Here is a 15,514-nt window from a genome sequence, read left to right as displayed (position 1 = left end):
GAACAGGAACGCTTAACCATATATTTACAATATTATTCAAATAGGACTGAGACTCCCAACACTCAGGTCATGGCTTGTTCCCATTATTACCGTCAGGAAGGAGGTACAGAAGCCTGTAGGGGTACCCTCAAAGAATGAGGAACACGCATAAAATGCTGGAAGAACTCAGCAGGCCAGGCAGCGTCTATACAGTCGACGGGTGTTTCGGGCCGAGACCCTTCGGCAGCTTCATCCCCTCTGCCATCCGATTTCTAAATGGACATTGAACCCATGAACCCTACCTCATTACTTATGTAAAATTTCTGTTGCGCTACTTAATATTTAATATACATATTCACTGTAGTTCAGTTTTCCTGTATTTATGGTGAATTGCATTGCCGCTAAATTAACACATTTCACGACATATGCCGCTGATTCTAATATTAAAAACACAGTAACAGGGGCATTTGTACGGAACGCACTTTCCAAGAAACGGTGCAGCATATGTTGTTTGAATTCGGTGCCTATGAGGTGCACAGGAAACATCTCATCGATAAACGGAGATCTTTGGGACAGACAGTTTAACATGAAAAGTTTGTTAGGATATCACTGCCATTGTAAGCGCGCATTTAATGTTCTGAAAAGCATTTTGCTGTTATCTGAGTTTTTTGTGGGACGACAGTGGGTCTTATTCCACCACAGTAGGTGGCTGACAACCACCGCGAAACTTTACTAGAAGTTGTTGCGAAAGTTTTCTCCGGCGCCCGCCCGCTCCAACCCCGCTCGGGCGGGCGTCGGCCGCCATCGTGCCCGCGCACGCAGGCGGAGGAGCGCGCGCCCGCCGGCACGCGAGCGCGCGTGTGGGAGGAGCAAAAGCGCGCCCGCTGGCGGAGTTCAGACTCTCGGAGCGGGGCTACCGGGGCCTCTCCTCCTGTTCCCGGCGGATCGGCGGCCTCGGGCCTCGGGCCTCCCCGGGCGGGGGTCGATGGCGGGCGGCGTCAGCAGCCCCGGGCCCGGCTCCAGCCCCGGCCCCGGCTTCGGCTCCGGTCTGTGGTACCACCGGGACCTGAGCCGAGCGGCGGCCGAGGAGTTGCTGGCCCGGGCGGGCAGAGACGGCAGCTTCTTGGTGCGGGACAGCGAGAGTGTGAGCGGGGCCTACGCGCTGTGTGTGCTGTGAGTAGCTGGCCCGGCGGCACCGGGTCAGGGGTCCCGCTGGGGTGGGCTGGGGGTGTCCGCTGTTGCAGACCCGGTAACCGGCCGCAAGTTAGCCGCAAACTGCAGGGGCAAGAGTGACTGCACCCCCGGGAGCTTTAAACTTCGTCAACAATTAACTCTGCACTATCAACCGAGCAAAATGAAGGAGAGTATAGTACAACGTTGTATTAATCCAACAGTTAACCTGGAAATTAACCGTTAAAGCTTGCAGCATTAAATTAGTGTAATGTGGAAGATTAGCTGTCAAACGTTGCAGCTTCACACTAACGCAACGTGGAAGATTTATTATTAAGAGTTGTAGTTTTAAACTAACGTAAAGTGAGAGATTAACTGTTAAGCGGTGCGCCATTCAACTAACATAACGCGTGAGATTAACTACTGAACTAGCATAATGTGAGAGATTAACTGTTAAACAGTGCGGCATTCAACTAACATAAGGCAAGAGATGAGCTAAATGTTGCAGCGCATTCAACTAGTATAACCTGAGAGATTAACTGCTAGTTATTGTGGTATTGAGCTTGCATAATGTTCAGTTTAAAGCCATGGTGATCTGAAATCCGCAAAAGGTGGAGGTTGATAGGTTCTTGATCAGTCAGGTCATTAAAGGTTAATGGGAGAAGGCAGGAAAATTGAGTTGAGAGTGAAATAGATCAGCCATGATGGGCTGAATGGTCTGATTCTGCTCTCAGGTCTTATAATTAAATTGTGCAGTGATGGGAAGATTAGAGCACTTGAACTGTACTCAACAGGAACTGACAAAGGTTAGAGCTTTGAAAATAGGATTATCTGGTTAGACCGTGGCTAATTATAGAATAATATCAAACTGAAAGGATTCAGTTAAAGAATTTGTTCCAACTTGTGTAACCTCTTGTAAAACTTAATGCTTAAAACTTAAAAATTAAAAAAAATACTAGGCATAAAAACAACAAAGGACAAAACACTTAAAACTTTGAATTTTAATATCTGGTTCTGAAGAGTGCTGATATATGTTAGAAATAGAAATTTTAATGCTTTTAAAATGAATAGCATTTCATTTAATAAAAATGCTTAATGATAGTTAAATTCTAGTTATAGATTCCTGCAAATTACTCTGTTTAAAATGATATGTGGTGAAATATTATTTCATTGCAATTTATATATTGAGTTTATTGAGTGTTGAGTGTGTGCTGAACTAGTAATAACTTTGAGCAGTTTAATATGTTGCTATAAATTGTTCTCTAGTTCCGTAATTTGTTTAGTAACTCAGCTGTTCTTGGAGTGTGTACAGTCAAAGCCCCACGCCTCAAAGTTCTGTGACTGTGCTTCGCGTTTGACGGATGTTTGAGAACAGTCTTTGTTTCGAAAGTGAAGATTGCTTTGAAGGGGATGATGTGATTGATGTGGGTTACGCTGTGGAACTTTCCAATTAGAGCAACACACATAAAAGTTGCTGGTGAACGCAGCAGGCCAGGCAGCATCTCTAGGAAGAGGTGCAGTCGATGTTTCAGGCCGAGACCCTTCGTCAGGACGACCAGCAACTTTTATGTGTGTTGCTTGAATTTCCAGTATCTGCAGAATTCCTGTTGTTTGCGTTTCCAATTAGAGGTTGATTTTACCGACTTTAGAACACCATTACATATGCCGAGGCAATTTTGTATTGAATCAAAATCTTACAAGTTGAAACAATCTTATCGAGATTCTTTTTATTCCCTTTCCTCCTCTTCGTTTCCCCACTCGGCCTCTTGCCTCTTCTGCCGATCACCTCCCCCTGGTTCCCCTTCTCTTTTCCTTTCTCCCATGCTCGTGTCCTTCCTCTCTGGCCCTTTATCTTTTTGACCCAGCTGGCTTCACCTATCACCTTCTAGTTTATCCTCCTTCCCCTCCCTCCACCTTCTTATTCCGACATCTTCCCCCTTCCAGTCCAGATGAAGGGTCTTGGCCCAAAATATTGACTATTCATTCCTCTCCATAGGTGCTGCCTGACCTGCTTAGCTAGCCTGTCCTAAAACATTTTAAAAAATTCATTATTTTGAAATGGGATTAATTTATAGAGTCCTGTTGGAATTTGGTCTAGTTCTGATGAAGGGTCTCCCTTTTCCCCACCTTCTTATTCTGGCCTCTACCCCCTTTCTCTCTAGTCCTGATGACCTGAAACATCAACTGTTTATTCATTTTCATTGATGCTGCCTGATCTGCTGAGTTCCCCCAGCATTTTGTGTGTCCAGTCATAAACAAGAGAAAATCTGCAGATGCTGGAAATCCAAGCAACACACACACACAAAATGTTGGAGATACTCAGCAGGCCAGGCAGTATCTTTGGAAGAGAGTAAACAGTTGACGTTTTGGGCTGAGACCCTTCATCAGGACTGGAGAAAAAAAGATGAGGAAGTCCTTCCCTCCCCCCACCTTCTTACTCTGGCTTCTCATCTTTTTTTCTCCAGTCCTGATGGGGGTCTCAGCCCGAAACATCGACTGTTTATTCTTTTCCGTAGATGCTGCCTAGTCTGTTGAGCACCTCCAGCATTTGGCGCATGCTGCTCTCGATTTCAAGCATCTGTAGAATCTCTTGAGTTTATTGAGATTTTGGTTGAAGTTATTTTATGCACACAATCATTAGTATTTATAGCCTTCTGAAGGTTTGGCACAAGTGTTGGAGATTTCTGTTTAAATGGTTCTTCCGTTCGCGAGTGGACTCTGCATATCCTGTACCATGTCTGAAATGCTGTGGTTCAGAGCCACCTCTTTCCTCCATTTCACTACTCCCAACTCTCCATAATTACAGGAAATTCCATTTAGTTCTGAATACAGCCTCACTATTTTGCAAAATGAATTCTTACCTCTGTGTGTGCAAGCACACTTACGTGATTATATTTGGAATTGTAACTCTGTGAGGGTGATGATTGGTATTTGTCCTTCCAAAGCGCATCAAAGGGCCAGCCTTTGTCAATTTGCAGTTGGCTTTACCACCCACGTCTGGGCAAAGAACCGAGCAGGCAAAATCATTGTGGACATGACCCACCCAGCAATCTGTCCTTTCCAGAAAGCACTATAGGGCTTTTAAAACAAAACCCATGCAGCCTTAAGCTGTGGAGGCCAAGTCACTGGGTATTTAAAGTGGAGGTTGATAGGTTCTTGATTAGTCAGGCTGTCAAAGTTTATGGGGAGAAGGAAGGAAAACGGGATTGAGAGGGAAAATAAATCAGTCATGATGGAATGGTGGAGCAAACACGTTGGGCCAAATGGCATAACTGTGCCCCTGTGTCTTATGGTTTTAAACATTTCTTACCCCAGGCAGTTAATCTGATCAACTATTCTGGGGAGCCCCACGCCCTTTCTATCTATTACCCCCATCACTGCACTGTAAACACTTTAATTCACTTTTTATAATGCTGTTTATATTGTAAATACATGCTGGTATTTATGTATTTATGCACATTTTATTCCATATCCGTACTTCTAACTTTATTTTTGATATAATTCATTATTTATAATTTGAATGTTGTTGCCTGTTACACCCGGACCAACACACCACAGTGAATTTCTAATACATACCGGTATATAAATGTATACGGTGAATAAAGTTGATCCTTGATCCTTTCTGTATATTTTTTATTTACACAATTTGTCTTCTGTATATTGGTTGTTTGCCTAGGTATAGTTTTTTGTAAATTTTCTTGTCAATGTCTATAAGGAAACAATCTCAAGGTAACAGTTGTGTACACTGATAATAAATTTTCTTTGAATTTGACCTGTTACTTCCCTCTGCTTTACGTGTATTAACTTGTCCTATAGTTCCTCTGTCGTACCATCATAAATCTTCATAAGTAAGCACTGGAAAGTCGAAGGAAATTTATTATCAATGTACGTATATGTCATGATATACTACCTTGAGATTCATTTTTTTTTTACAAGCATTTACAAGAAACCATCGGGCTCTTGAACCAGAGGGGATAACTTCACTCAACTTCATCACTGAACTGTTCCCACAAACTATGGACTTGCTTTCAAGAACTCTATCTCACATCTTGCATATTATTTATTTATTATTTCCTTTTTTTCTCTTTTAATGGCAGTTAATTGGCACATTGGTTGTTTGTGCGTCCTGTTTTGTGTGGTCTTTCAGTGATTTTATTGTGTTTCTTGGATTTATTGTGTATGCCCGCAAGTAAATCAAATTCAGCATTATATATGGTGTCATATATGTACTTTGATAAATTACTTTGAAAATAATGTACAGTAGAATTTATAAAACAAAACTACAGATATTCAAAGATTGTCAAACAAACAATGTGCAAAAAAAAACAAATTATGCAAATTGACATTTAACCTTACACATGTATACAGCTGAACGAAACAACTTTCCTCTGGGACAAGGTGCAAAATGAAGTACATTTATCATGTACAGTAAATAAATTTAAAAAGATAAAATATATCTGATATATAATCAGCATAAAGTACACATATGACGTATAGTTAAATATACGCAAGAGATTCTGCAGATGCTGGAAATCCAGAGTGACACACACGAAATGCTGGAGGTACTCAGCAGGTCTACGGAAATGAATGATATTTTGGGCCAAGGCATTTCATCAGGGCTCGTGAAGGATACTGATGAAGGGCTTTGGTCTGAAATGTCGACTGTCTATTCCTTCAGAAGAAGGCAATGGCAAACCACTTCTGATTTTTAAAAAATTGCTAACAGCAATCATGGTCACGGAAAGAGAAAAGAATAAGAGCTCATTAACAGATTAAAGATGGTTGGAAGACTGTGATTGTGCATGTCATTAGGCATCCGTTAGTCTTGCGAGACCATGGATCTGCGCCTGGAAAGTCTTCACTGTCCAGGGCGCAGGCCTGGGCAAGGTTGTATGGAAGACCGGCAGTTGCCCATGCTGCAAGTCTCCCCTCTCCACGACACCGATGTTGTCCAAGGGAAGGGCATTAGAACCCATACAGCTTGGCACCAGTGTTGTTGCAGGGCAATGTGTGATTAAGAGCCTTGCTCAAGGACACAACACGTTCCCTCGGCTGGGGCTCGAATTCACAACCTTCAGGTAGCTAGTCCAATGCCTTAACCACTTGGCCATGTGCCCACACTTACGTCATATGACAGCACATAACGAAGATAGTTAAATATAAACAAATATAATGCTACTGCCACTGTCATAAATAATGTGTACAGGGTGTTCAGAAGACTGTCTGGGGGAAGAAGTGGTTACCTAGCCTAACAGTCCTCACTCTTGTATTGTGGTGCCTTCTGCCTGATGGTAGGAGGCCAAAGAGATTTTGGGACAGATGGAAAGGGTCGTTGGATCTGTAAAAAGTCCTTGAAAGTGAGTCTGTTGGCTGTCAGTTCAGAGTTACCATGAGTAAAGTTATCCACACTGATTAAGGAGCCTGATTGTTCTTGGGTAATAAGTTCAAGTTCCGTTTATTGTCATTCAACTGTACACACATATACCACCAAATGAAACAGCGTTCCTCCAGACCCAGATACACAACACAGTACACATAACTCACACACACAACCCCTAAGGTAATACTTGTTCATTATGTGCTGTACTGTTGTGACATGGGTGATCATTGTCTTTCCATGGCCCTGATTGTTCTCGGCAAAGTTATCTGTAGGAATGGCTTGCCATTGCTGCCCTCTGGGCAGTGTCTTTACAAGATGGCTGACACCGGCCGTTATCAATACTCTTCAGAGATTGTCTACCTGGCGTCAGTGGTCACATAACCAGGACTTGTGATATGCACCAACTGCTTGTACAGCTATCCATGGCTTCATGTGTCCTTGATTTTTTTTGGGGGGGGGCTAAGCAGGTGCTACACCTTGCCCAAGGGTGACCTACAGGCTAGCGGATAGAAGGAGCGTCTTGTATCTCCTTTGGCGGAGATGTGTCTCTATCCCGCCACCTAATAGTACCAGTAGTAAATTAACATATAATAAGGTGCAATAAAAAGCAAACAGTATAACGCTACTGGCACTTCACATGTGATGAGACCTGGGTGGTGGCAGGGAGTTCAGTAGCCTCACAGCCTAGGGAAGAGCTGTTTCCCATCCTAATAATCCTTGGCCTAATGCTACGATACCTTGGGCCTGATGATAGGGGTCAAAGAGATTGTGGGATGGATGGGAAGGATCATAACTGTTCCTGAACCTGGTGGTGTGGGTCCTGAGGCTCTTGTACTCCCTGCCTGAAGGCAGCATCGAGAAGAGAGCACGTAGACAGTGGGGGTTCTTGATGGGTGCTGCTTTCTCGTGGCAACGCTCCATGTAAACATGCTTAATGGTGGGGAGGAAAGAAGATAATAAATACCTTATCCCAAGTGGGAAATGGCTTTGTTACAGCAACAACACAATTAGCAGTGTGCAGACTGAACTAATAATAAAGTACATATTAATATACACAATAATTTACCACTGTACAATAATGTGCAATAATGCACAAAATAACAAAACAGAGACTATTGTACTATGATGTGTGTTCTCCTGTCGCACAGAGATGAACTGTTGTATATGCTTATTGCATCTGGTAGAAAGGATTTTCCGTAACGATCCTTGTGACAGTGGAGTTGAATGGGTCTGTGTAAAAGTGTGCTCCCCTGCTTATTCAGTTGGTCATGGAGAGGATGTGCCTGATTGTCCATAATGGATAGCAGTTTGTGCAGTGATCTCCACTCGACCACCAGTATGTAGTATATAATGACATATACGTACATTGATGCGTTTATTTAGTCTTTTTGCATCACCAGCACTGTTCCTGCTTCCCCAGCATAAAACCACAAAGAAGACTGCACTTGCTACCACAGACTGGTAAAAGACCTCCAACATCCTGCTGCACTCTTTGAAGGATCTCAGGATATAACTGAATCGAAGATCCTTTTTCGTGTCGAGCACCTTTGCTGCATGCACAAAAAGCAAAATTACGTGGTAGCCAGCTATTTCAATTCCAATCCTCATCCCATTCCGACATGTCAATCCATGGTTTTCTCTGCTGCCACGATGAGGCCACTCTCAGGTTGGAGGAGCAACAGCTTATATTCTGTCTGGGTAGCCTCTAACCTGATGGCATGAGCATCGATTTCTCCAAATTCTGGTATTTTTTTTCCCTTTCCTCCTTCCCTCCTCTTCTATCCCCCAGTCTGGACCTATCTTACCTCTTCTCTTCTCCTCACCTGTCTGTCACCTCCCTTCCCTTTCTCCTCCTTCAGAACTTTACCTTTTTGATCTGTCATCCCCCAGCTTCTTGCTTCTTCATCACCCCCTCCACCACTCCCCTGGCTTCACCGATCACTTGCCATCTTGTCCTCCTCCTGCTCCCCCACCAGCTTATTCTGGCATCTTCCCCCCTTTCCAGTCCTGATGTCTTGGCCCATAACATCTGTTTATTTCCATAGATGCTGTCTGACCTGTTGAGTTCCTCCAGCACTTTGTGTGTGTTGTTTCTTTATTTAATCACCCAGCCCTCTGCACTTGCAATTATTTTTATATGGTTCATTGTCAATTTTGTTTTAATGGCTGTAGAGTGGATCTCTGTAGCAAGAGAGAGCAAATTAATCCCATCATCACACAGTTTCATAAAACTTGCAATGGAGAGCTTCTGTTTTCTATTACTCTGGGGTTATTTGATGTCATCCACACGTGGGGAGAGATTAAATTCCCTCGCTGCTACGTGTTTGCATAACAAGCAGAACAGTTTACCTTTGCATCGTGGATGATCAGGAAGCAGAACTGTGTGAGGGAGGTGCACCTTCTGTGACTGTTGACAGTGTGCCTGTGGTGTGATGTGTAAATCTGGTAGAGCATGTCGTGCTTAACTGGTATTCATATCAATGTTGTTTATCTGATGCTACTGCAAGTAAGTTTCTCGCAACAGCGGTAGAAATGACAATAGACTCGACTTTGACTTTGAAATCCTCATCTTTGTTTCACTGTGAACTTGATGTTACTGTACAACTCTGTAAAATACTGCTTAGGCCACAGCTGGAATACTGTGTACAGTTCTGGTCAGCACTCCATAATACATAGGAACAGAATTAGGCCATTCAGCCCATCAAGTCTGCTCCGCCATTCCATCATGGCTGACTTATTATCCCTTTCAACCCCATTTCCTGCCTTCTCCATGTAACCTTTGATGCCCTGTCTAATCAAGAACCTATCAACCTCCACTTTACATGTACCCAATGACTTGGTCTCCACAGCCATCCAAGGCATTGAATTCTACAGATTCACCACCCTCTGGCTAAAGAAATTCCTTCTCATCTCTGTTCTAAATGGACATCCCTCTATTGTGAAACTGTGCCCTCTGTTCCTAGACTCCCCTGCCAAAGGAAAAATCCTCTCCACATCTACTCTATCTCAGCCTTTTAATATCCGATATGCTTCAATGAGATTTTCTACCCCCCCCCCCCCACCACATTAATCCAAACTCCAGTGAGAACGGGCCCAGAGCCATTAAGCACTTCATATACATTAACCCTTTCATTCCCGGGATCATTATACGAAGGTGCACCTCAAGGATGCTTGCTTAACCCTCTGATCGACTGTCTCTACACTCATTGTGTGTCTTTGCACACCTCAAACATCATCTATAAATTTGCCAATGACACCACTGTTGGAGCACCCATAAGACATGGGAGCAGAATGAGGCCATTCAGCCCATCGAGTCTGCTCTGCCATTCCATCACAGTTGATTTCTTATCCCTCTCAACCCCATTCTCTTCCTTTCTTCCTGTAACAAGCTTTGCTTGTTGCTCGGTGGCCAGGGCGGGATTGAAGCGCTTGGCAGAGATGGTGCTCGCTGTCGGAGGGCTGGTCGGAGGCTCGAAGTTTTCGGATGGACTCGGAGTCGGCTGTGGTTGGGTGCTTCCAGGATGCTGCATCGGCAAGTTTGCAGCGTTGAAGATGCATGACAAGGAGTGTTTTTTTCCTTGTACCGTCTGCGTGAGATGTTGGGGCTATCAGGACTTTAAGACTTTTTTTTACCATGTCCATGGTCTGCTCTTAATCAAATTATGGTATTGCTTTGCACTGTTGTAACTATATGTTATAATTATGTGGTTTTTGTCAGTTTTAGTCTTGGTCTGTCCTGTGTTTCTGTGATATCATACTGGAGGAACATTGTATCATTTTTTAATGCATGCATTTCTAAATGACAATAAAAGAGGACTGAGTGTCCTAATAATCTAATCTAATCTGAGTTTTGAAACTGGGACTAATCTTACTGGCACCACGGTAGTGTAGCAGTTAACGTGACACTATTACAGTCAGAACATCGGAGTTTGGAGTTTAATCCTGGTGTCCTCTGTAAGGAGTTTCTGCACGTCTTCCCTTTGGTACGTGTGGGTTTTCTCTAGGTTCTCTGCTTTCCCCAAGTCACACCTCCCAGCAAATACTGACAACCCCAATTTAGCCCTAACCTAAATACGGAACATCTTACAATGACTAATTCAACTACCCACTACATCTTTGCACTATAGGAGGAAAGTGCTATGCTACTGTGGTGCCCACTAAGATTACTAAGGACGTCAAGCATCCTTGAGGTGTGCCTTTGTATTGAATTATATAAGAACATAAGAAATAGGAGCAGGAGTAGGCCATCTGGCCCATCGAGCCTGCTCCACCATTCAATAAGATCATGGCTAATCTGGCCATGGGCTCATCTCCATCTACCTGCCTTTTTCCCAGAACCCCTAATTCCCCTACTATGCAAAAATCTATCTAACTATCTATCCAAAACCTTATTTAAATCTTGCATCTGTCCCACAATGTTAGGGAGTAAAAATCTTTGCGTTATGACTCGGTAGCGATGTACAGACGTGTGAATTTAGAAGTCTTACTGGCTTGTAGAAAGAAGCTGTCCCGTAGCCTGTTGGTCCGGGCTTTTATGCTGCGGTACAGTTTGCCAGACAGAAGCAGCTGAAACAGTTTATGGTTGGGGTGACCGGTGTCCCTGATGATCTTCCAGGCCTTCTTTACACACCTGCTGCTGTAAATGTCCTCAGTGGAGGGAAGTTCTCATCCACAGATGTGCTGGGCTGTCCGTACCACTCTCTGCAGTGCCCAGCGATCAAGGTTGGTGCAGTTCCTGTACCAGTCAGGATGCTCTCAGTGGTGCCTCTGCAGAAGGTCTTGAGGATTTGGGGGCCCATGCTGAGCTACTTCCGACACCTGAGGTGGAAGAGACACTGTTGTGCTTTTTTTTGCCATACAGCCGGTGTCTACTGTCCAGGTGAGATCATCGGTGATGTGTATACCAAAGAACTTGAAACTACTCACCCTCTCAACTGAGGATATATTGGTCCTGGGAAGTCAGGTCAAGATGGCACCAGTGAATACTGATGGTGACATCTTCCACTTTTTCTGCGCCTTCTACTTATCCTTTGTCTTAATTGTGTTTCGAAAACCATTGGAGCCTGCGACCTACAGTTTGGCATTCAGTCGATAGATCTAGCACTCTGCTGTCCCCAGAAAATTTTAGGCGAAGACCGTGAGCACAAGCTGTCCCAAACAGGAGACGAGATGGCGCAGGGCATTTCTCGCCAAATGAAATGTCGAGGAAGATTGAAACATCGAGACAAATATGGAGGAGGCCGGGTCGGCGGTCGCTCTTAACGGGTCGGGCTGGGATTCAAGTGGCCGTGTTAGGCCGGCGGTCACTCCCCTCAGGAAACCGTGTCCCTATGGAAGGACTGAGTTAGAGCTGTTGGCTCTCCTTGATACTGACAGAAGGTGTTTTCGGAATTCTGAGACACTTAACTATTATTGGCGTGGACTGTAGTTTCTTTTGGTCTCTGTCGGTTTTTCTCTGTTTTCCTTCTTGTTGCTGATTGGCGGGTAGTACAGTTTTTGGGTGATGGAGGGGTTGAGTGTTTGATGTTATTGTCGCTGTTTTTTTTGCAAGGGAGGAGCCTGGGGGTTAGGAGTTTGATGCCGTGTCTGGGTGGGCGATATGTTAATTTTTGTGTGAGGGAGAGGTTGGGAGTTTGGTGTTTGATGTTTTGCCTGCCATGTCTGGGTGGGCGATATGTTAGTTTTTGTGCAATGGAGAGATTGGGTTTGTGAGTTTTGTTTATTTTTCTTTTTCATGCGGGAGGGGGGCTTCAACGACTTCCATCATTTTTCTGTATTTTATGTGACTGGAGCAGAGGAATCTCGAGTTGTATTCTGCGTACATACTTCGATAATAAAATGAACCTTTGAATGAAAGGGTTAATGGATGTGGAGTGTTTGACGGCTCTGGGCTTGTACTTGCTGGAGTTTAGAGGAATGAAGGTGGAATCTCATTGAATTAAATATTGAAAGGCCTAGATAGAGTGGCTGGAGAGAGGATGTTTCCTAAAGCGGGTCAGTCTAGGACCAGAGTGCTCAGCCTCAGCTCAGAATAGGGGAACGTCCATTTAGAACAGAGATGAGAAGGAATTTCTTTAGCCAGAGAGTGGTGAATCTGTGGAATTTGTTGCTATAGACGACTGTGGAGGCCAAGTCATTGGGTATATTTAAAGTGGAGGTTGATAGGTTCTTGATTAGTTATGGTGTCAAGGGTTACGGGGAGAAGCCAGGAGAGTGGGGTTGAGAGGAAAACTAATCAGTCGTGGTGAAACAGTGGAGCAGAGACTGGGCCGAGTGGCCTCATTCTGCTCCCATGCCCTATGGTCTTGGGTAGACATGGAATCTGTTGGGATATGTATGGATCAGGTACAGACAGAAAAGATAGTTTATTCTGTACTGTGTTCGGCACAGACATTATGGGCCAAAGAGCCTGTTCTTCTCCTGTACTGTTCTAAGGAATGTGAAATAATAGAACCTTGTTCTAGGGGAAAGGTGATTTCTTTTTTTGGCACCTAGTTGTGTTGTCTATATTCTACCCTGGCACCCATCCCACAATCTCTTTGACCCACTACCATCAGGAAGGAGGTCCAGGAGCATCAGGACTAGGACGGCCAGACTGGGAAACGGTTTCATCCCTCAGGCTGTGAGTCTAATGAATACCCTGTCACCACTGAGGTCTCGTCACTAGAACAGCGAGCTGTTTATTGTTTACTCTTCACACACTACATGCATTTTCAATTATATTTTACTAACTTATTTATGGTAATTTTTGGTTTCTTTGCTGTGTGTTATATGGGAGCTCCGCAGTCTGGAAGAACATTGTTTCATTTGTTTTTATATATGTACAGTCTGATGACAGTAAACTTTTAATTTGATGTGTCATACTCTGTTTTTCCCCAGGTGTGGAGATGATTGTTTATAAGCAGGCTAGTACTGAAGTAATTTACTGTCAAATTGTTCCTCAAATGGGAAGTATTCTCTGGAGGTTAAAGTAATGTTGATTATGTTCTCTCTTGTGAAAAATAAATACGATAAACTCTTTCCACTGGTGAGAGGCTGGTTATCATGAAACACAAATATAAGATAAAAACAGCTAGTGTCAGATGTAAAATACATATCCAGTGGTTTCCAATTTGGGACACTGTACCACTTAATTAGGACAGGAGACTGTTGCCAATGTTTCTAGCTAGCTCCAGATGCATGCATTTGTGTGGCTGTTAAAGACTATGTTGTGCTTAGAGCGATCAGTTTTTAAATAGCATCAGTTGCGTGGTCTGTGTTCAAAAAGCAGTAATCTTTGTTACTGATAGCTGGTGAGAAATAAGCAGTAAGACAATTCAAAAACGTTTTGTTCACTGTGGTTTCCAGCACTCTGGTTTGAAGATGCCAGAAACGGCCAGGAGTGAAAATGGAACTATTTCACTTCAACAAGTTAGGATTATCTTGCAGGTTACAATGGAACTGGAGATTTGGAGGATGCAATTGTCAAAAGCATTGTATGAAGGCGGACAGTAGGTGTCTACACTACTTCTGTTCATTTACACTCAATCAAAAGAACACAGCAGCTTGTTGGTTGTCCTTTGTTTCTGCCAATGACACATCCATCAATGTGCAGGAGAGTTTTTAAAGTGGAAAAGCTGTTACACCAGGATAGTTCCACTCTTTTGACCTCGGAGGTCTGGGTCCAGTGTTCTCATTTGTCATCACAAACTGGTGTCCTCCTTGGTTGCAGTGGATAACCATGACTACTTTTGTACCTCGTCATGTCCATCGCTCTCCACAGAGCGTTGCAGAACAGCCTTCCTGACCGTTGGATCTCACTGTAGATCTCATCTGCCCAGTCCGTCAGAGCTGATTTCACACGCCAGGACAGGCATGTCCCCATCTCACCAGGTTATATCTCCCAGTGGCCACACATTTTAATTCCACATCCCATTCCCATTCTGACATGTCTATCCACGGCCTCCTCTACTGTAAAGATGAAGCCACAGTCAGGTTGGAGGAACAATTCCTTATTTTCCGTCTGGGTACCCTCCAACCTGATGGCATGAACATTGACTTCTCTAACTTCCGCTAATGCCCCACCTCCCCCTCGTACCCCATCCGTTATTTATTTTTATACACACATTTTTCTCTCACTCTCCTTTTTCTCCCTCTGACTATACACCTTGCCCATCCTCTGGTTTCCCCCCCCCTTGTCTTTCTCCCCAGGCCTCCTGTCCCATGATCCTCTCATATCCCCTTTGCCAATCACCTGTCCAGCTCTTGGCTCCATCCCTCCCCCTCCTGTCTTCTCCTATCATTTTGGATCTCCCCCTCCCCCTCCCACTTTCAAATCTCTTACTAGCTCTTCCTTCAGTTAGTCCTGACGAAGGGTCTCGGCCTGAAACGTCGACGGTACCTCTTCCTAGAGATGCTGCTTGGCCTGCTGCGTTCACCAGCAACTTTGATGTAGGTTATATGTCCCACTAGTTACCCTCACCTGGTTTAGCCCACCCGTTGAAGCAGTGTGTTGGAGTGTGGCCGCTGTCACATGCAAACAGCTACTTGGAGCCACAGGTGAGAGCTGAGTGTCCGGTGGGAACCAAAGGAGAGTGAGCTGCCCCAGAATGGACATGACAAGCCTCTTAATCAGAGGTTCTACTCCTCCCTGGACACCCCATATGCGGCAATGTACACTGAATGAATTCCTCTGTAAATAACTATTAGAAACAAATACACAGTCGTATAGTAGTGTGGTAGCATTGTAGTCTTATGTCTCTGCTTGTCCATTGGATGTTTCCTGCGTACTGTCATGTTAAGTAATGTTTAACTTCCTTCCTAGTTCTCATTATTGATTCAGATGATGAAAGGTAGAAAAACAATTAGCTGCCATGCATTGTCAGCGTCTCTTGAATTGCAATCGCTTCGCTTCCCTTCCCAAGCCCCAGAGTATTTAAGGAACCACGTTGACGTGATGTGACGACTGACCCTTTAAGTCAACAAACTGCTTGCTGTGCAGAGGTG

General features: G+C 44.1%; 1 protein-coding gene across 1 annotated transcript in view; it reads left to right on the top strand.

The window, feature by feature from the left end:
• The first annotated feature begins 850 nt into the window (after positions 1-850).
• The window catches only part of inppl1a (inositol polyphosphate phosphatase-like 1a), a 217,441-nt gene continuing 202,777 nt past the window's right edge, over positions 851-15,514 (top strand). Inside the window, exon 1 of the mRNA XM_063054726.1 lies at positions 851-1,152. Within this exon, the coding sequence (XP_062910796.1) occupies positions 965-1,152 (188 nt within the window). The 5' untranslated portion in view covers positions 851-964. The remainder of the gene's footprint in view (positions 1,153-15,514) is intronic.

Source organism: Mobula hypostoma, chromosome 7, assembly GCF_963921235.1.
Source record: "Mobula hypostoma chromosome 7, sMobHyp1.1, whole genome shotgun sequence".
Taxonomy (NCBI): Eukaryota; Metazoa; Chordata; class Chondrichthyes; order Myliobatiformes; family Myliobatidae; genus Mobula; species Mobula hypostoma.
This window is presented reverse-complemented; position numbering and strand designations above follow the sequence as displayed.